Source organism: Schistocerca piceifrons, chromosome 3 (genome assembly GCF_021461385.2).
Source record: "Schistocerca piceifrons isolate TAMUIC-IGC-003096 chromosome 3, iqSchPice1.1, whole genome shotgun sequence".
Lineage (NCBI taxonomy): Eukaryota > Metazoa > Arthropoda > Insecta > Orthoptera > Acrididae > Schistocerca > Schistocerca piceifrons.
The window spans coordinates 842,590,562-842,613,816 of record NC_060140.1 but is presented as its reverse complement, the minus strand read 5'-3'; the positions used below and the strand labels follow the sequence as shown (position 1 = coordinate 842,613,816).

The 23,255-nt window shown below is 38.5% G+C and overlaps 1 protein-coding gene across 1 annotated transcript in view; it reads left to right on the top strand.

Moving 5' to 3' along the window:
• The window catches only part of LOC124789783 (DNA topoisomerase 2-alpha-like), a 195,246-nt gene that overhangs the window by 136,493 nt on the left and 35,498 nt on the right, over positions 1–23,255 (top strand). Inside the window, 2 exon segments of the mRNA XM_047257251.1 lie at positions 9,588–9,806; positions 20,682–20,909. Of these exon segments, the coding sequence (XP_047113207.1) occupies positions 9,588–9,806; positions 20,682–20,909 (447 nt within the window).

Genomic DNA, 23,255 nt, shown 5'->3' with positions numbered 1-23,255 from the left:
CATGTGGCCTCCCCCCTCAAAATCTCGGTTGGAATTTGCATTTGCCGTCATGCCTGACAAGAGTTCAACACAACAGATTCCCTTATGTTCATGAAAATTCACGGGTATGACATACTTAAATTTTTTTCTTGGTGATGGTGTTTTAAATGCATAGCTGCATCTCAATGTCTGTTGTAGCAGCTCTGCAGAAATTTTACCTAATTTGTTTTGTGAAATGGTGTAAATCATTGAAAGCTTTTAGTTCCAGTGATGTATTATTGTTCCTTCTTGTTCCAGTTATGTTTTACATGCATTATTGTTCAAATATGGGCGCTAATATGTACAATACTTTGACACGCTAGGATAAACAAATATGTCTTTCTCTTAACACGTCTGACAATGCCGTCCACCAGCCTCCTTCCCCAGTTTTTCAGTGCCAAACGTGGTGCATCTTCCCCAGGTCAGCGCAGTTGCAAAGCTGCAACTTGCATCCACTATTAATTTGCCACAGTTTACAGTTCTTACAGCACTGACAATATGAGCAGGCTGAATTTCAGAAATACATTGTCCTAGGCAGAAATCGTACTGCTTTGGGTTAACAGTTCACTTCATTTGGTGCCACCCTTGAAAATCAACACTGCTGTAGAGCAGTAGCGGTTTTGGACCATAGTTGAAGCTTGTGTGTCATGTTTTCTCACACATTTCAAGTGTTCTGCACAATCATATTTATGTTAACAGTTATTTTTCTCCTGTAGAAATATGTATTACTGTTGAGAAACTCTATATTTGTAAAGTCTCTTTAGTTCACACTACTGTAGTGGCTAATAAAAGAAGAAAAAGAGGAGAGAAGAAAAGAAAAGGTTGAAAATGTAGGAACAAATGGTGAATAAAAAGGGGGGTTTAAAATCGTTAATGACTGTGAAAAAGGGAAAGAGTGAAATGCAAATCGGACTTCGTATTACAGAAAAGTTATCGGAATTCGTGATTCGGAAAAGCTATTGTTGGGGTGGTCCTTGTGGCGTTTCTGAGCAAAAGTCAAACCAATTTCCACTATAAAAATTATTTGAAAGAGAACAGAGAATAACAAAATGTGATTAACAGGGGGAAATGGCGTAGATAAGAGTTCATCCTTTACCATGTTAACATGTCTTCTCGTGTGCGGTGTCCAGGTCTTGTTCTCCAAAAATCTCCTGCTTCATTTCTGCGTGAAAAGTCTTAGCTGCTCCGAAATCTTGCAATAAAGTTCATTGTCCAGGAATTACTAATGTATACAAAAACCGTCTTGATATTAAATGCAATGTATTTTACGTTGCTGTTTCCATCCTCTGAATTTCATGCAAATTTCCACAATATGTCAATAAGTTGTTTTTCGTCTTAATCAGACCAAGACTAGCTACGAAGTAAGTTCAGCTTCCACTCTCAAGAGACAAAAGACAGATAGAAAACAAAAGGAGTTATAATTTTTGGTACTTTCATTTTCTTATTTTCTCTGCCGTCGAGTGCTTATACAGCTGCGACGGTATAATTTATATCTGAGGGAAGGAGTGTAGTGCGGCGAAATGCAAAGTCCTGCTACACTACAATAGGATTCAGGCAGAACTGTGGTTCTGAATTGTTATGTAAGCCCACTCTCTTTATCATCCTCACACACCAGCAATCAATGTGAATTCTGCATTGCATGCAGTTGGAAAACACGTTTTTATTTCCAGTGCTTAGTTCCTAGAGTAATTGGGAAACCTCAAAAGTGGTTTGGACATAGGTTACTGAATAGTCTGCTGCTCCACTTCGTGAAACTTTCCTTTCTGTGGTTTCCTGGATGTTCGATGTGTAGAACTGGTGTTCTTTAATTTATACTCCTTAGGACACCACTTATGAACATTCACTTCTGTAATGCCAAATTCATCACCTTACACACAGTTGTTTGTGGTCTCTGCTTTGTGAATCACTATTAACTTAAAATTAGCATCCATTGTTCATGTGAACCAGTTGGGAATTGTGAAATCATAGATTATGTTTATCAACATTTATGGCTGCGATTTGCATCCATTATCGATTGCTACAGTTTAACAGTTCGTACAGCACTGACAATATAAGCTAACCGATTGACAACAATACATTGTCCTCTTGGCTCTCTACAGCACTGCTGAATTAGCAGGCATTATATCACTTCAGTTTAGCAGTGCCTCTCACCATTTGTTTCCAACCTTGCAAATCAACAGTGTTCCAGAGTGGTAGCAACCTTACCCATTGTTATTGAGATCATGTTTTATTTGTTGCACATTGAAAATGTATACTATTGTTGATTATTTGTTTGACTCCAATTTTACTTTGAATTGAACTGACTTTACAAATGGACAAGCAACTGTTTAAACATCGTTGATGTTCATGAAAAGCAATGTACTAGGAATACATTCCCATGGTTTGCTGCACAATGAAATTTTCTACCCGCTCACCATTCCCCTTCCTGGATTCATCCTAGTGCTCGGTGAAACCAACACCAATACTTCCTCTCCCTTCTGATTTTTTTCAAATTAAAATTACAACCTGTGAAAATATTGACTTCAACAGTAGTGATTTTATCCATGAATGTAAGATGATCATGTATTTCTCGAATGATGAATTTGGGGGCAAATTTTGTCTTACAGGTAGGTAAATACAATTTAGCATTTCTCTCCTAGACAACCCAAATAATTTGGTCAGTGCAGTAGTTCTTTATGCTCGTAAAGACATTAAAATTTAGTATCTTTTACTGATCATGCCTTTTTGAGTTTGTTATGGTTTTAGTGTTACAAAAATCCAAATTCGAAGTTACTACCAGTATTTGTGTTAATGGTGATCCTAAAATTCAATTTGAGAAGCAATGTACATATTTAATACTTGAATTTTACAGAGGTTCAACAGTTTTGGCATGCATTGTGTTTAATCTAAATGATTAATGGAAAATCTCATATAAAGATGTGAAACAAATACTAACAAAGAGATAGAGGGGCTGGCCAGTACTTACCTCAGCTCAGTACAGCCGATAGATACACATAAAACAGAACCGAAAATTTACGTTCCTAGCTTTCGGAACAAATGTCCCTTCATCGGGGAGGAGAGAGGGGAAAGAAAGGGAAGAAGGGAAAGGAGATTCAGTTACTCACAACCCAGATTATGAAGCAACAGGGAAAGGAAAATAGGGAGGGTAGCAAGGATGGAGGCATGGTTGTCATAGGGAAGCCAAAGAACATCTTTGGCAAAGCTAGGAACGTAAATTTTCGGTTCTGTTTTATGTGTATCTATCGGCTGTACTGAGCTGAGGTAAGTACTGGCCAGCCCCTCTATCTCTTTGTTAGTATTGTGTTTAATCTGTCGTTTATGCTTTTCACTGAGGTATGTGTTATCAAAATGGGACAACTTTTTGCAAATATGTAAACTTTGAAACTCGTGAGTTTCAGCATTATTTAGCTATTTGTATTCTTTATTAATTTGTTGATTTTTTTTAAAAAGGTGATAATCTGCAGGTATTATTTACTGACATTTGAGTACACGACCTATTTTGTCACAAGCAGTACTGGCTTCTGCAGAAACTGACTGTGTTCAGAAAATCTTGTGGTGCAAAGATAGACTTTTCCATGTTTGTGGAATGGTTAACTTGCTATTCTCTTATGAAGTCATTCGCTTTCATCGCCAAGCTAGTAAGAACTCCGAATATAACCTGTATGTTCTCCAGCTAGTCCAGAGGTGCTTATTATTTGTAGATTGAAAAGTAACACCACTTTGCTGGGGTCTCACTTGGCAACTGTTGCAGTGTTTGTATCTTGCTGGATATAAAACATGGAATAGGCAAGTAGTGTTGGAAAGTAAGTGTTACAGCACAATGTTAAAAGCATTGCTGTGGTGTGAAGTTGTGAACCAAATTAACCAGAAATCAATCAGCTTCATTGTTTAAATCAATATAGTCGATTCCATCTTTCAAATCGTGTGTGTTTATTTCATTTATTCCTGCTATAGTTCTCAAAGCTGACTGATAATACACTTGTATAACTACAATTTACCACAGCTCCTTTGCTCCTTTTGTGATAACATAGTGACCCACAAGCTTCAAGCAGAAAGCAGATAGTGAGAGTATATGTGTGACAGGTAAAGTTTATAAATTTTCTTGCAAGCATTGCTGTTAGTGACTAGTGTAGTGTTGCGAGAGTATAGTGTCGCTTGAGTGTAGCGTAGTTTTGTGTTACATGAATGTAATATGTAGTATGGTGATGGCCAGAAGCACTGTAGCAGCGAGATGCAGATATAGAATACTCACATTGTACGTAGTGACTGCTCAGGTTAGTAGTACGGAATGGACAAAAATCTGGAATCACTAAAAACACAACGCATTACCATGCCTAATGCAGTGTTGAAAAACTGTTGACATTAAAAAAAGCTTCCAGTCTCGAAATGGATAAATGCAGGTTGTAACAGGACATTTTCCACCAGCATTACTTTTTCTCAGTGGCAGCTGTTGATACCAGTACTATTTTTCACAATTTGGACAGGTTAATATTATTTCAGTTGCTTTTCTGAAAACTTTCATATAATTTTATATGCAACGTGTTATATTTCAAGCTAAAATTTATGAAAAGGAATTACTTTATAAAATATTTTAGTTTTGATGTTTTAATCGATAAGTACTAGTTCTGAATGTGCAGTTAAAATTATTTTTATTGGAAACATTTGAAATTACGAATTATTTATGCACTTAAAATTTCTATTATTAATGACGCAATCCTGTACTGTTCACTATGTTTATTTCTGGATTCATTTATGAAATAATAATCGAAATTAATAATGTAACGAAAACTAGTAGGAATTCATTTGTTAAGAAAAATTGTAAACCTTTTTCAATATAAGATAGCCTCTGATGTGATCGGACGTATTTTTGTGTAATATGTGCGAACCAGGTAATTTCGGCTTTGCTAATGTGAAGAATTAAAATACTGTACGATATACTGCAATGTGACAAAATCTGTGTAGAAAATATTCATGTAAAAATTTCTGCAACAACAATCTTCAAATTTATTTAGTTCAAACCAACTGTGAAGATCTGATGATAGATTTTCAGCTTCAAGAATCAGACCTGTAGACAAGAAGAACTGGAACCATCTCAACATGACAACCCAAGTAAACATGAAAGTTTATTGTAATCTTCGCTCCTCTCAAATCTTCATAAAAGACTTTGCTTATTAATTACTTGGACTGGCATTGTTTAATGTGGACAATGCAGGGAAGAAGGGGGGGGGGGGGGATTACAAGGTCCTGTATGATTCTCGTGGGAGTCTTGTATTATCATTCAGCAAAATAGTGGCAATTGCAGGTATCACAGTTGGCCGAGGAGATGCGACAATTCATCCTCCTGCTCACAAAACCAGTCCTGCACAATGCGAGCTGTGTGAATAGGGGCTCTATGGTATTGGAACAAAGTTTCACTATTGGGGATCAAACATTGTATGTGGGATGGTTTTAACCAGCTAAAATTATACCATAAAATCCTTGGCAGTCATGCGACCTTGCAGAGTGCCCATGGATTACCATCATATGGCTGTCAATATCATCACTAAATGACCATCCGTTTTCACACTTGTCTAAACTCGGCCATAAGTTTGAAACAGTGCACAAGAAGACTCATGCAACCAGATTACTTTCTTCAATTGCTCCATAACTCAAGTTTTATGGCTTTGGCACCAGGTTTTCTTTATATGGGCATTTGCATCACTGATGAGTGGTTTTGGAATTCTTACTCGCCCTACAATTTTCAGCTTATGAAGCTCTGTTTGTGTTGCTTTGGTGCTGGCGGGGTCCATGATTGTGACATTCAGTTTTGCAGTGACTTTTGTAGCTGTCCTCTTTACTCTTCATCACAATAACTCAACATAAACCTGCTTTAATGGATGATGGTTTTCATTTTTTCCCTGCGTGCAGTATAAATCCTTGATACCATGTCTTGTCAAACACCAAACACTTTAGATACATAGATTACAGAAGCATTCACCATACAAACACCAACAATTTGCCCATGTGTGAATTCACTTAGCTCTGACATAATGCACTCACAACTATACAGAATGTTGTTCTGACCATGACTGACACTTGCAGCTTATTAAGGACATTGCATAGGTCTGTTCATGATCAAATACAGCAGTGAAACCTGCAGACTTGGCTAGCATCTGCATTTATTGCAATGTTTCCATATTTTTGTCCAACTCCTGTATATTTCCTGTTGCATGGCTGAGTGTAGGTAAAGATGACGAATGACTGTAACTGGCGGGTATAGATACATGGAGAATTGGCCACTACCGAGAAACACAGGTTTGAGGTCTTACCCATTGCTGAAAGTACAACTGAGCCAAGATATGACACCTCGTCTGGTGGGACTGGGTCCAGCCTGTCAGAAAGTATGGAATTCAGAAGGTTAACAGGGTATGTGTTTTTCTATAACGGAGAAACTCCTCCATGGGCCTGATAAGTTGCATTTTGTTGGTCATTATGAGTTCTAAAGATAGATGGCTTATTGACTCCCTCTGAGAAATAGCTGGCAGGTTTGGAAGTAGGACCACAGTGTCCACTAAGGGTGTCATCAGATTTACTGTAGGAGGTCCTGTTGGCAGCTGTTGTGCGCAATGGATCCAGCCACCTACAAATCATGGCTTGTATCTGCAAGAATGAACTTGTTTTCCAAGTTCAAAGGCCATCCTCAGTTCTATATGCGTCTGGCAGAATTGTTGAAGAAAGCTAACCTCTCTTTTGAGGGTGTGCAAGTTGAACTAGCATTTTGTAGATTCACGTTTAGAAACAGGTTAGGAGACAAGTGTGGCTTAACCCAGAGGCTCAAGACGATTCAGTGATAATCTTTGATGCAGATTTCTCGGCCTCCACTGTTGAATGGAGAATTGTATGACATGCCTTTATTGGTGGACTTCACCCAGGAAGCAGTTTCTAAGTTAGATCATATGTGGGATTTGATAAATTGCAGTTTGATTTCAGAGAGAGGAGAATAAGTGTCATTAATTAAGCAGGGTAGCATTCATCATGGCAGATTCTTGAAAGTAAATATAAATGAAGTATTAGCATTTTATCCATCATCAACAACTGCAGCTCTATTTGTTGAAATAACTAGCAAGCAAGTGCATAAAAGAAATTGTATTTACTTTGTTGGTTTCAGGCATATAGTGCCATTCTTCAGAAGGTCTGTTTGCAGTTCCCAGCACCACAATACACCTCGCACCCCTCATTCATCAACAGGCTCCTTCGTGGCATGTTATTCATGAGTGAGCTTGCTTTTGAGTAGCATACTAACAGGAGCCTCTCAGCAAAAGCAGTGTTACAGGCGCGTCGTGGTACTGGAAACTGCAACTAGATCTTTTGAAAAAGGGCATTAGATGCCTGAAACTGGCGAAGGAAACAAAACTTCTTCTATACAATTGGTCACTGATAATTTCAACAAATGTAGTAGTGCCCAAGGAAAGTCCACAGTAGTAATGGCCATATAGTAATACAGTTAAAAAACTGATATTGTAAGTGAATAACAACAAAGGTTTAAATTCCAGTTGGAATTCATATCGGAAAAATAGGCAGGATGCCGATGGTGGACACTAGGTTGTAGCTGTAATTAACTTCATAATAATTGATGATTTTAAGACAGATTGTGCAACACCTTTGTAGACCTCCAGCCTTAGGAGCTGCAGTGGTGGAACATTTCAGGGAATACATAAGGAAGGTCATGCGTAAATTTCCTGATCATGTTATCTGTAGACTGGAAGATTCAAGTAATGAACGGGCCTGAACTTTCTGATGTTGAGCAAGAAGATGGTGACTGTAAGGCCTTACCACTGCTATCAGTAAGAATGTAAAGAGTCAGGAAAACATTTCTGTTTAGTAAATGCAATGAATGAATAACTGATGCTGACTTTAAGGTAACCTAACATGTGATATTCATGTCTGAGACTGCAAGTGTGGAGCATAAATGGACTAAATTTGAGTGTTGTGCAATACGTCTTACACAGATATGTGATGACCAAACTTGTGAGGGATGAGAAAGGCCTGCCATGGTTCAACTAGCTTTGTTGTGGGATTGAAAAGAAATAGAATTCAATATGTCATTGTTCATGGAGAGAAGTCTTAAGAGCTAAAAGTAGCACAAAATGTGCCCGAAGGAAGTGTCATAACACCATTACTGTTTGCAATGTACATGCTGTTGGGCCACGATAAGTTGACATTGCATGCAGTAGCTGTTGGGAGTGGCCGTAAGTGTGCCTTGCCCCAACATTTTGGTTACTGAGGGGAGAAGATTGATGAGGTCTAGGCAGCTCAGACAACATTCCAGCAATGGCGGCACCAATACCTGTTTTGTTCTTATATGAAAGCAGACATGACATTGCGAAAATATTGGTAGCTCTCAAAGACAAAGGCCAATTTTCTCCACTACTTGCATTACGAGTAAGTAGGCTCAACTTTACTTGGACAAACCGCTAATGAGCTAGTGAGTGACATTGGAAGGTCTATGAGGATTTTTGCTGATGATGCTGCTGTATATAAAAGTCTAAATGCTAGAAAATTGCTGAGGATTAATGCTTAGTGTGGGGGTTGCCAGTTTATCCTCAACTTAAAAAGTATACTGTATTACACCGAAATAGGAGCACAAACCTGTTACTGTTGCTCAAAACAAACACATCCATTAAATATTCAAGAGTATGCATTTGGAATAATTTCAAGTTGACCAGCGACATTAAACTAACCATTGGAAAGATCCTGAGGAAGTCTAGTCCACCCAGAAAGGAGGTAGTGTACAAGGCCCTAATTTGATGGATACTTGAGTATTGCTTCGCAGTCTGAGACCCTTACAAGGAGAAATGGAAACAAGGAAAATCCAAAGAGGAGAGAGTGTTTTGTCATGGGTTTGTTTTAAGTGCGAAAACACCATGGGGATGCTCATCTAACTGTAGTGGCAGACCATACAAGGAAGGCATTGTACAAATTTCAAGTGAGTTTTCCCCAGTATACAGCCTGAAAAAAGATCGTGAAGGTGAAATAGAATGATTTGAGCCCAAATGGAGTTGTTCCTTCTCTACATCATTTGTGGCTAGAACGAGAAAGGTGGATAGTGACAGTAGTACTCAAAGTACCCTCCATCATACATGTTAAGTGGTTTGCGGAGGATGGATGTAGATGTAGAGATGTATATTTCAGTGTGTAGTATTTCAGATTTTCTTATCTGAATTCATTGGATTATTTGGGCAAGAAATAACTGAAAGGTAAAATATGTTCCATCTGGTTGCTTTATGAAATATACACTGGCACAATACACTTCCTGCATCAAGGGAAGTATCCTGTCACCAGTGTGGAGTATGTATAACAGTCTGCAGTTTAAATTTTGTTCATTTGTGTAAAGTCTGTATACTCAACAGTATACCCCCTATTAGAGGTTTTGGTTGTTGTTGCAGACTTACTGCCTATAAGACAAATTATGTTTATGCGACAAGCTTTTATGTAATTTCTCAGTGAGAGAATTTAGAATCCTATACCAGTGTTGACCTTATTTCGTTGTACTCACACTAAAAGGCACAATATGTTGTGTTATGTTGCAGGAGGAGAATAGCAATGAAGATGATTCGTCAGATGGGACGGAAGAGGATATTGATAAAATGTATGATTATCTCTTAGGTATGACAATGTGGACTCTTACGAAGGAGAGAAAAGATGAACTCTTGGCAAAACGTGATGAAAAGCTTCAAGAATACAAAGTGCTACAAAGCAAGTCTCCATCTGACCTGTGGAAGGAGGATCTGCATGCCCTCTTGGAAGAGGTAAAAATCAGATACACAAAATGTTCCAGTTTAATATACTTCCTTTTTATTTTTACCATCTATTTCAGTTCAACATAAATCAAAGTAGTGTTACATAATCATCTGTGGCAGCCAACCCAGCAAAGTAGATTGTATTATGGGTACTACTTACAAAACCAAACAGTAGGGGCCATGTTATTCGTTTCATTAGTGTTTTTTAAAAATCTGTATGGAAGTATATAGTTAAAATGGGATACAGTTCTTTGTAACAGTCTCTTACATTTTTGTAACATCTCTCTATTAACTTAGGTGCACAATGATTGCACTTTGTACAACTTGTTTCTTCTATCTAAAATGAGGAGCTTAGATGGAGCTACTTAATGACATTTTATTTAGTTGCCAGCACATGTAAGATTTGCTGTCAAGTGTCTGTGGTAAACTGTGTGAACTACTACATAAAAAAAGGTACATCATAATTTCATAATACAGTCTGTCGTATTCATAAATTGCCACATGGTACATTAATGATAAATTTCATGATATGCACTATAACTGGTTCATACAAAATTGTGCTCAAGCTACATCCAGTTTCTAATTACACTTCTTATCTCTAATGAACCCTGGCATCAGCAGAGTCAGATATATACGTCACAGTTAAACTTCTCCAGTTAAAAGCATCACCCACTCCTCCTTCCATGATGAATAAAAAAATCCCCATATGTACTATCTAATGTATCTAATACCTAATTTTTAATAATCATCATAAAATTTCTCACATTTTATGTCCCTTTTTAATCTCACTGATGAATGGAGCATTGAAATGATAAATTACTTCTGTATCTTGAACATTAAAGCAGGATTTGTTTTATCAATTGTTATATATCTTACAAGAGAAGTCCCCAGGGTCAGGATTAACTTCCTGAAACCATCCACACAGTGATGTAGGTGGGCCCTCATTTGCTTGTAATCAATGGAAAAAAATTTCATCATTTTTTGTGCTGTTCTAGAACATTAAATTTGGTAACAGTACATTTAAGGATGTTGTAGTGTGCGGATATCATATGAGCCTGACACACAGAATGTTGTGGGTTCAGATCTCATGAGGTGCCTCAAAATTTTATATTTCTAATAGTTGTCAAAATGATGGATTATTACTTTTATTCAATTAATTGGTTTAATTTTTCTTTTCCTTTTTTTTCCCTTCAATCCTTTCATCGTATTATTTCAATCATAATATTAACTTTACATTTGCTATCGTTCTTTCTTCCTGTCATTCAGTTTCCACTTGGAATCTTGTGCGTGTAATTTTAATTACTTTTATTTATCTGTTGTAATATATCTAAATGTTTTACGATTGCTAATCTGTTGTTTACAGAATAAAAGATGAAATGATCTATTTATATTGGCTGTGCAGTGGTGTTAAAAGTGTATTTTTCATTATGTACAAGATATACATTTTTTATTGTATTATCCACATAACATTTAAAACATGGATTCCTGTTAAACTGTAAACAAAATAACAACGATAAAGATGTAAGCGAAACAAGGAATTATAAATAAATGCACAAAATAAGGAATGCAATAATGTGAATGAAAATTTAAGACCATCAAACAGAAAAAAGTAAATCAAAATTAATACAAAAAAGATATGTAAAATATTCTGTTTCCTTGCTGCGTCAATTCGGGGAGAAACCTCGAGCTTTCGGCAATAGCCTCCATTTTCATCGTCAGGAGCAATTGACTTTCTTCACTGCTGCTGTGGTGGTCTTTTGTAGCCCGTGGGCAGCTTTTGATTAGTCGATGATTGCGTACTGCAGTCGCAGACAGTGTCAGTATGGCCGCTGCACATTGCGACAGCAGTACGTAATCGCCGACCCATAAGAAGCCGTCCACGGGCTATAAAAGACCACCAGAACAGCAGTGAAGACAGGCAGTTGCTGATTACGATGAAGGCTATTTCCGAAAGTTCGAGATTTTGTCCCGAATTGACGCAGTAAGAAAACCGAGGGGGACCCAAAAATAACAGGAATTTCTTCCTAGAAAGCATATACTTTATTGCTTTCAAATCTCCTTTGAAGTACTCTCCATTAGCATTAATACACTTGTCCAAACGTTCATTCCAGTGTTCTAAGCACTTTTTAAATTTGTCCTCTTTGATACCTGCTAGCACTTTCATGACATTGCGTTTTACATCTTTCACATCCGCACAACGCTTCCCTCCCAAGTCTCTTTTCATCCTCCGGAAGAGGAAGTAGTCCGTGGGTGCTAAATCCAGTGAATAGGGCATGTGGGTCAAGGGAGTCGTCTTCCTTGAGGCCAAAAACTGGCGAACGCTGAGAGCCGTGTGCGCGGGAGCGTTGTTGTGATGCAATAACCACACGCCAGAATCCCACAAAGCTGGACGTTTTCACGACTAACTTCTGCAAAGCCGTTTCATAACCTCCAAATAGAATTGTTGGTTTACTTTTTGGTTTTCAGGGACAAATTCAGAGTGTACGATCCCTTTGATGTCAAAAAAAAACAGATCAACGTCGTTTTCACATTCGATTTCACTTGTCGAGCTTTTTTTTGGTCGAGGTTAGCCAGGTGACATCCATTGTGGTGGCTGTTGTTTACCTTCTGGATCGTACCCATAGCACCCTGACTCTTCACCTGTAATGATTTTGTTGAAAAAATATGGATCGTCTTTGAACGCGTCCTTCATTTCGAGACTGCTTGAACGCGACAATCCATTTGGTCTCCGGTAAGTAGCTTCGGCACGAATTTTCCTGCCACTCTTCACATCCCTGAATCAATGGTCAAGACGTGCTGAATTGAACTCCAGGACAACCTGGACAAGTTCTCGAATTGGTCGATTGTTCTGCATCGATCTTCACTGATGAGATCACAGATTTTGTCGATATTGTCCTCGCTTCGAGCAGTTGAAAGTCGACTGGAACGGGGCTGATCTTCAACCACCATTTCTCCCTTTTTTTAAACCGAGAAAACCATTGGTACACTTGCGTTTTACTAAGAGCATGGTTTTTGTGGGCTGTCTGAATCGTCGCAGCAGTTTCTGCTGCATTCTTGCCAAGCAAGAGAAAAAACTTCACCGCTGCACGTTGTTCGTAAGAACTAGCCATTTCCTCATGTCACGTCTGCCCTGTACGCACACTCAAAGACCTGCCAAAGAAACGTGGCAGACGCGTGGCAGAATGACTCAGCAGAGCTCCTACTACAACTCTGGCGGCGCAACCTGCCACTACAAGTACACAATGTGCAGCATTACGATTCGGGTTACTTTTGGGTCCCCCCTTGTATAAGTGACGTCGCAAAATACTTCGTTCTCACAATACAAAAAACAATTAAATTCACTTGCACAAAGCTTCCAAATAGAAAAAATTATAGGAAGAAAAAATAGAGTACATTTTAGGGGGGTAAGTCAATTATTATCCGCAAAGTAGTTATAAAATGTTATTGTAATCAGATAGGAAACTTACAAGAACATCATTTTTCGACATAGTCTCCTTGAGTCTCAATGCACTTGGTCCATCATTGTGCAAGTTTCCTGATGTTCTCATAAAAGAAGGTTTTTGGTTGAGCTGCGAGCCAGGAATGCACCACCGCTTCTTTCACTGCTTCGTCTAAGGCAAATCGACGACCCGTTAATGCCTGTTTGAGTGGCCCAAACAAGTGATAGCCGGAAGAGGCAAGATCAGGACAATATGGAGGATGATCCAGTACTTCAAATTTGAGTTTTTGGAGCATTTCAGCATTGTGGGCAGCAGAATGCAGATGGGCATTGTCGTTCAACAACACAACACATTTTGACAGTGATTTTCGGCGTTTGCTTCGAATTGCAGGCTTTAGCCTGGCAGTAAGCATCTCACTGTAATGTACACTGTTTATTGTTGTGCCTCTTTCCCCATACTGTTCCAGTACTGTATCTTGTGTGTCCCAAAAAACCGATAAACTTCAGTTTTCCTGCAGACGGTTGGGTCTTAAACTTTTTGTTGCATGGTGAATTTGGATGCTTCCATTCCACGCTCTGCCATTTACTCTCCAGCTCGTAATGATGGAACCATGTTTCGTCACCAGTAATGATGCTGTCTAAGAAGCTGTCCCATTCGTTACCATAGCGATCCAAATTTTTTTTTAATTTTTTTCAGATGTCCAAGCGCATTTGTTTACGCAACTGTGTGAGTTGTTTTGGGGCCCATCTTGCACAAACTTTATGAAGCCCAAGTCTGTTGTGGATGATTTCATACGCAGAACGGTGACTGATTTGCAGACGGTGTGCCGCTTCATCAACAGTTAATCGTCTGCCTTAGAGAATCATTTCACATGAACGCTTAATGGTTTCTTCATTTGTGGCAGTAAACGGTCATTCAGCTCCTCCATCGAGCATAACACTTATGCGACCATTTTGGAATTTTTCAATCCATTTGTGGACACTCCATTGTAGCAAAACACTGTTCCCATGCTGTTCCGAAAGTCTTTGATGAATTTCGGCCCATGATATGCCTTCCAACCACAAAAAAATGGATCACTGAACGCTGCTCTTCTTTGATGCAAATAGACGGCAGAACAAACGTGACTAATCGCACTGACTGCAGCGATAACGAAACTTACCTAGTAGCTTGAAAATTGCAAAGATATAACGACATATAAACAAAGTGTGCATCATCAACGTAAAATAATAGTACTAAAAAAACTAAATTGCAGATAATAATTGACTTACCCTCGTAAAAGTTAATACAGTGATTAAAATTATATGGCAAAGGATTATTAATTTTAAAAAAATTACAGGGGGTTTGTTAATGTATTGAATGTTGAGTGATGTTCAACGTGTGTGAAACTACACAAATGGATCATAAGAAAACTGTAAGTACAAGTTCTACCAAATTTTGCCATTAACTACCTATAAAAATCAATAACTAAATAAAAATGGAGCCTTTTTTATATATTGCAGTAACGTCAACAAAACAAAGCGCACACATCAAAACAATGGAATAGTACAAAGAAATACACACTTGAAAATGGGACTTATTTCCCGAAATGTGTCATACGAAACATAAATAAAAGAAAATTGTGACTGGTGGTGGAAAGTGATTTATAAACAAACCCATTTTTTCCACAGTTACAGTCTTTCGAGAAAACTATTTATAATGGACAAAATAAAAAAAAATGATCAAAACATTTTCATAAAGAATTAAAAACTAAAAATTTTGAAGCACCCGAAAAGATTCAAACCGGCACCCTCCTGCGCATCAGACTGGTGAACTAAGCACTATGCTACAATGCTGTTATATCTGCTGCTGTCGATTTTTTAAGTCTCTAAAACATAATGCAAAATTATGAAATTATTTTAATCTCTCCTTGTTAGTATCATCATGGTATCAGCACAAGAAACGTAAACCAAGGGTTGCCGTGTATAGGCACTCCATTCGCCCCATCTCCTGTGCTGTGCTTCCTCAGTGTGTCCCCGCTCCATAGCATGCTCAGTGTATCAGACCAGAGGAGTATGCTGATTGCTGTTTAATCCACATCCCTGACATCATTCAATAGATTTTTATTATTGTTGTGATCTTCTGTCCAAAGACTGGTTTGATACAGCTCTAGACTTCAGGAACTACTTTTACAGGACATAACTAAAAATCTTTCATCTGTTCTGTTCATGTGATATCCGCTATATACATACAGAGCCCTTCAGTGGTGTTAGTGTTCGGTCATCTCATGTTGTCCCTACTTGTTTCTTTGATCTTCAGTTGTACTGCTAGCCCTTCCTGTCTTTCTCTGCCTTTTGTCCTCCTTTTCCTGTGACATTTTCGTGTTTTGTCTCTTAAATTTTCATGTCTCCCAGACAACCGCAATTCCATCTCGTGTAATGACACCTTCTGACTTACCTTGTTCAGCACATCACAAAATATTCTATCCCTGATTATTTCATGTATGCTCAATACATCAGTCAATATTCTATCCGTGACTATGTGATGTATGCTTTTGTCTTTCAGCATGCACCTTTCTTCCTGTGTTACTCTGTGCATTCAACACTTTGTGGTGATATAGACTGGTGATGCAAACTGTCCACAGTCACATAAATCACTGTTTTATTTTTTAACTCACCATGTAGTGGAGATGTTGATTTGCGGTCAGGCACAACAAAAAGGCTGCTAAACAAGTGAGCTTTTGGCCAAACAGACTTCTTCTAAAACACACACACACACACACACACACACACACACACACACACACACACAGAATTTGAAGCTTTCGCAACCAACAGTTGCTTCGTCAGGAAAGAGGGAAGGAGAGGGAAAGACGAAAGGATGTGGGTTTTAAGGGAGAGGGTAAGGAGTCATTCCAATCCCGGGAGCGGAAAGACTTACCTTAGGGGGGAAAAAAGGACAGGTATACACTCTCTCTCTCGCGCGCGCACACACACACACACACACACACACACACACACATATCCATCCACACATATAAGGTAAGTCTTTCCGCTCCCGGGATTGGAATGACTCCTTACCCTCTCCCTTAAAACCCACATCCTTTCGTCTTTCCCTCTCCTTCCCTCTTTCCTGACGAAGCAACCGCAACAATAATCTTTCCTCAGTGCTAGGAAATGTTTTGTTAACACGTCTTCCAGTATTGCTGCTATCCCACGCTCCTTCCTACACTGTCATTAACATGTTTCTCATGTTTCTTATTTCTACTTTATCACCGTGATTGTCCACAGTGTCACAGATGCTCTCTCTCTCTCTCTCTGTTAACTCAAAGCCAGTGCAGTTCCCCTCTACATCTTAAAATATAGTCAAGTGGCAACATCCCTAAAATGCCCATCAGGACATCTGTTGTTCTACCATGTAAGTCGTAGGAAAACTAGTAACTTCTTTGCCTATGTTGCCACCCTCATCTAAGAGCCGAAACGCTAGCTCCATATGCCAGGAGTGCCATCAAGACTGTACGTGTGATGTATTCTAAATAACTTTAAAGGCACTCTAAATCTGTTTTGGGATAAATTCATGATTTTTCACTTTTGCTACCATTTTTAATGTGGACTAGGAAGTTTTGCATTATGTGTAACGTGACGGCTAAATACCTATATTTTTCTACCCCGAATGGTTTCACGTCTAATCATTATCATAAGATTTCTCATTATAGGTAGTCATCCTTTTTGCAATGTATGCACCATTGTACAAGTAACAACTTTTAATTTGTCTCCTAGACATCTTTTGTGTATTATTTCTCTTGCAATCATTTTCCTGTCTCCTTTCTGTGCTTTAGATCGTCAAATCGCAACTAGAAGCTGATCATCTGCACAAGTTACACAGCCAGTTAACGTCTGGTGTTGCTGTCATTTTTTTTAAGCAGGCACTCAATGCCTAAGTACCAAAATATTTGTTCTAAAATGGAACACTGGTCATCCTTGTGTTATTGCTTTGTACGTAACTTTATCTGGACACGTAAGTCTGGCCTTTTCTTTTCTTGCAGTTGTGTCACAAACTTTTTTTCAAAGTTGTAAGGCATTGCAAGTCAGATAGTTGTGAGAACAATGAAGACCACAACAGGTTATCAAGCTGAGGACAGAGCTGCACAAAAAGTAGGCTACATTAACATACTCAGTGCTCTGCATTTATTATTTTAGCCATCGTAATCCATTTTTGAGATAATCATTTATCTCTTGTCGTTTGTTACAGCTATTGTTATAGTAAAAGCTGCTAATTATTTAGGAGGCCAGTCTTTGCATGAAGCAGTTGCTTTAGTGCCAAATAAAAATTCTGTACATTATTTCACCAGATGACTATTGTGCTTCAAAAAGTAACTGACCCATTTTCTGAGATTATCATACTTCACTTGGCATATGGAATTACTTCCATCCATGTTTAATCTCCCATGCAGCAAACTGGTATTTAACAATAAGAACTACACATTTTGTCTTCACATTTTTCCTCAAAAATTTTCAGTAAATTGTTCCCATTAACAAGTTTGAGTTCAGTACCTTTCAGGATAATGCTTGAAGCTGGAGCTTAGCCAGTTCTTATTATATTTCAATGAAGGAAAATTATTAGGGGTAAATTACAAGCTATATCATCATCACATTTGTACACTCAGTTATCCAGGAAGAATAGGAATTGCTATGTATCTGGTCTGTGGTCACAAAATATTGGCCTCAGAGTGGAGTGTGATTTTCTGTGATCGTAAATGGATGGAGAAGTCAACACGAGCTTGGGTGGAACAAGGATGAGGAACAAAATCGACTAAGCACGTCAGAGAAACCATCGTGGCGTCAATCTTAAGTGATTTAGAGGAACCACATACAATTAAATCTGGATGGTCGAACCGGTATTTGACTACCTCTTCTCTAAAATGTGAATCCAGTGCTTTAATCACTGCTACATCATGTTTAGACCAGTTCCAATATGAAGGACGCTGAGGGTGAACGAGTTTCATATCATCAGAGGATCAAATATACTGAGACATTTTCAGCCTATCGTATGGTCCTGATCTCTCTCTCTCTCTCTCTCTCTCTCTCTCTCTCTCTCTCTCTCTCTCTCTCTCTCTCTCTCTCGCAGACACACACACGCGCACACACACACACACACACACACACACACACACACTCACACACTCTCACTCACTCCCCCCGCCCCACCCCCAATTCAAAGGAATTAACAACCCAGTTCGTGTGTTACTAAGCAAATGCGAACAAACTGGTGCATCTGCTCACAGTTGTCATGTTTAAAGGCCATTGGTGAAGATGCTTTGAAGGTAAATTATGTGCAACAGAATTGTGTCCACCCTCTCATTGAATTGTAGGTATGGTGCAGAAATGAATTTGTTCATATTTTATTTGATTTCTGACCACAGCATGGTTTTTTTATTTTATTTGTGTGGGCCTGTATTACGTAATTCACGTTACTGTACCCCGAAATGACAAAAGTCATAAGATAGTGATATGCACATACATAGTGGCATGTACCAAGATATAAATTGCCGGGCATTGGCAGAGCTGTCATTTCCAGATGCTGAGGCTGGTGCTGCTTGTTTATTTCACACTCCACCCCCACATCTTTCACATTAGAGCATTCCTGATGTGTTTTTGCCAACACCACATTCCGTGCAGAGTTCAGCTCGAAACAACTGTCCAGATGGGCATGACCATTGTGTACTCCAATTTCCACTGCCTCTTTGCTATATTTCAGAACCCGTTGATGCATAACAGTACCTTTGTCTGTTCAAAAAGAAACATGTCCTTCACTGTTGATGTGCTCTGCCACTGAAGACTTGTTTGGCTGATGCAAACACTGCCTTTGTTCTGAACAGTCATGTGAGATGAATTGTAGATGTCATGTGCCTGTATCCTTAGAAAGTGGAAATATGTGTATGTGACAATATTCTCAAATGGAGCAGCTCTGCATAAGATATGATATTAGCAAAAATACATCAAAAATGCTCTGCTGTGGAAGTAGTGGAGGCAGCAGGTGAAATACCCTCCACCCTGCTTGGGGAACCCTTTCTGCTACCAGCCATGACATCTCTTCTGGAGGCATGTGATTGGCACACCATTGGCCTGCCAACAGTGTGTCTGGTCCAGTGGCTATGAAGGAACAAGCCTAATATGAGCATGACAGTTCTGAATATGCCAAGTAGAAAGCTAATCAAAACATTTACAACACCATGACTCGACCGATAACCCTAAAAGATTTCCTTGTTGTTTGTATTTACGTATGAACTTATAGTCAATGTTTCGCTCAATTTGCCCGAGTATTCCCACTCTACTGATTGTACAACACAGTATTCATTGCACCCAAAAATAATACTTTCAGAACCTATAATAGTAACTTCGTTTAGTGTTGCTGTGATTGATATGTCTTTAAGGACCACTTATACATACCTTAAAGAGGAGTAGATAGTCTTATCACTCATTTGAAGTATTAACACATGGAAATTAGCTGAATTCCCTCCTATAAATGATATCCAAAACTGGTGAATACAGTAATGTTACTATAGAACTTGGAAGGCACACAGATTATATAATGGAATAAGACTTTTAGTTATACCTTAAATTATCGTATTACTGAAATCACAGGATAGTTGAATGCTAGGTATTAAGTCCTCTTTATTCCAAGAATCTCTATTATACAACTAGACTTGCCCTTCTCTTTCAAGTATCTTAAGTTTCCAGTAAAAGTAACCTCAGCTATGACAGTAAAAAAATCACGGGATCAGATTCTTCAGCAGGGTGGGCTCCAGTTAAAGAATCAGTATTTCTCCCAGGTAAGTTTGACTTACACTTGATATCAAGTAGAAACAACATTTAAATACATTATACAGAGAGGAATGCTGTAAGTATGGTGCAGAAATCTGTTTCTTAAACTGTTTTTGATTACTTGATGCTGTAAGGAAAAAAGAAAGAATTTTTAGGGTGGCGAGGTCCTCTCTCTCTCTCTCTCTCTCTCTCTCTCTCTCTCTCTCTCTCTCTCTCTCTCTCTCTGATCACTGAAATTACTTTCTGCTCAGTGCAGCAGGCAGGTAAACACTAATGGGAATTGAAAATATTTGATTATGGGGTCTGTAAGTATTTCTATTCATTGTTCTTATTGTAATTTGTGCCACTTGGAGTTGTGCATGAAGTCATTAAAAGTAAAGGATTTTGTTTGGTCCCAGTTTTTTTCTGGAACTCTTTATGATTGATGTGGTCGGTTTAGATAAACAACATTTCAATGACATCATCGTAGCCTGGTTCACAAAAGAAGAAGAAGATTTAGACTTTGTCTTGTAGAAAATTTTAAGCAGGTATTGAGTGATTTATCTCATTCATTTTCTAGATAATAAATATTTTGAGATTTCATTAGGATTGGTATACAGATTTGTTTGTTAAATATATAAATCTTCTTCTTTCCCTTTTTGTAGCTGGATAAAGTGGAGGCAAAGGAAAAGGCTGAAGCAGAAGTAGGTGTTGTTGGCAAGCCTGCCAAGGGCAAGAAAGCTGCTGGAAGTGCAAAGCTTGGTGGAGGTGGCCACGCAAAGCCTGATACTATGCCTGCACCTCATGGAAGGCGCATTGAACCAAAGATTGATCCTGACCGTATTCGGAAGATGGAAAAGGCAGACGCTGTCAAGGAAAACAAAGGCAAACGTGTATGCATGAAAAGATTTTGCTCATATTTGTGTGTAACTTAATTAATATTTATTTAGTTATAGTTTACAAAATGTCATATTTGGTTATATGCTTTTCTGCTTTTGCCAAGATACAGTCATTTAATTTTGTGGACATAGTATATATTTGTGAAGATTTGGAACTCTACTGTAGTTATAAAATTTGTGGTGAAAATTGTCATTACCAACTCTCGTTTGATAACAAACGGAGTGAAATAGTGTAGTTACTGCAGTGCTGGACTCACGTCACAGTTAAAATGTAATAACTCCTTTGTTCATAGAGCTGTGTGTAGACACATTGATAAGGATATTGTAATTAAATCCATGGATAGTATTATTCTATAACAAAATTGTATTTGGTGAAATTAGTTTGCCTGGAACCAATAATAATTTTTAAAAAGCTACAAGAGTATTTTAGGTGCTTGGTATACTATGTGGTGTAATAAAAATGAAACAGGCTAATTTTGTATGGTTTTCATGGTAATATACCTGCATTCTTTTCCACATGGAGGGGCTGTAGTGAATTCTTTTAATTTTTAAGCCATCTTGATTTTATTTCATTTTTATCAATCGACTCGACCTCCCTACCTCCTCTTTTCAGTCGTACAGTGTGTTCCTCTTGGAAGAGGCCCCATAAATGTTTACTTAAATTACACTTACAGGCTTTGCATAAAAATCAGGAAATCAAATGAACATGTCGTACTTTGTTCATGGGGAAATAAACATTAATCACAAAAAGTGCTGGAAGTGACTCCACTCTACTTTAAAACACAGTTGAACACGACACTGCAGATTCTCAAATGTTGCTGCCAGAACCTCTGGTGTCACTGCCTAGACTTCACAGATGATGTTCTCTTGTTAATATTCCTAGTTGTATGGTTTGTTCCAATAGACAGTGCCTTTTAGGTCACACCAGACGAAAAAGTCAGGTGGTGTTAAATCACATGACCTTGGAACCACAGTCCTTTCGTAATCACTCTGCTGAGGAAAAATGATTCGGCCTCAGCCACATTCATTTGAGACATGTGGCATGTGGCGCCATCCTGTTGGTACCAACCGAGTAAGTTCTTGTTCATCCAACTGATTCACAAATTCCCAAAACATTTAAATGTAAACTGCACTTGTCACCGAAGACTCGAAGAAAATTTCTCCAGTGATGCAACACTGTAATATTGCACAGAACACACCAATCTTTTGTGAATGATTCAAATGGCTCTGAGCACTATGGGACTTAATATCTGAGGTCATCAGTGCCCTAGAACTTAAAACTACTTAAACCTAACTAACCTAAGGACATCACACACATCCATGCCCAAGGCAGGATTTGAACCTGCAACCGTAGCGGTCACCTGGTTCCAGACTGAAGCAGCTAGATCCGCTCGGCCACACCAGCTGGCTTTTATGAATGCAGGGGTTGCGTGACCAGTGCATGTGGAATCTCATTACACCACAAATTTGTATTCTGAGAGTTCACATAGCCATAGAAGTGGAACCCCATCACTTAATTATGTCTACTGCAATATTAACTGGGCCCTGAGCAATAAATTGCTGAAACCAATGGCAAAATGTAATGCATTTGTCTTTGTGATTGACATTTAGTTCCTGAACAACTCTAAACCTTTACAGATACATACCAGCTTTCTTCGCAACTTGGTAACACGGGCTCCACTACATTCTGGAAATAAACGTCAAATAGACTTTGCAGGAGAGGCCAACAATCATTGTTTCATGTCAGTCACTTTTTCTTCTGATAATGGTGACCGTCCCCTGCCATGAAGAACCAACACTGTTCAACTGCTTACCATTTTGATCACTAACTTTTGTGTGCAGCATAGATGGTATATACTGGTCACCAAACTGTTCAACAAACATTCACTGACATGTAATCCAATATTATTTCACAAGAATTCACACTCTTTGACACAGTAGTGATACATTGTAAGTAAACACAACTCCAACCACAGCGATGCACGGAAACACACTGTTGTGTCAAACGATGTTGCTGAGTAGTGTGTTGCTGCATCAGATGTCACAAAATACGCAGTCCAATTTCAGCAGAATTATTACACGTTTGTGGGGCCTCTTGCTAGTGGGACACCTTGTATCATCAGCCAGTTTTATTCTCAAGGCTACACTTCCTCATTTAATTCTTGGTCTAATCACTCAGAAAGTATATTATGTTTTAGGTCAGTGTAGCAGCTGCAGATTGTGAATTGCACTTATAGGTCTATGTATTGTGCAATGTTTAATGGTACTGTTTGATAGAATTATAATAATTTAGTAGTGTGATTGCAGAAAATTGTTTTCCATATTTGAAGAAAAATTGCT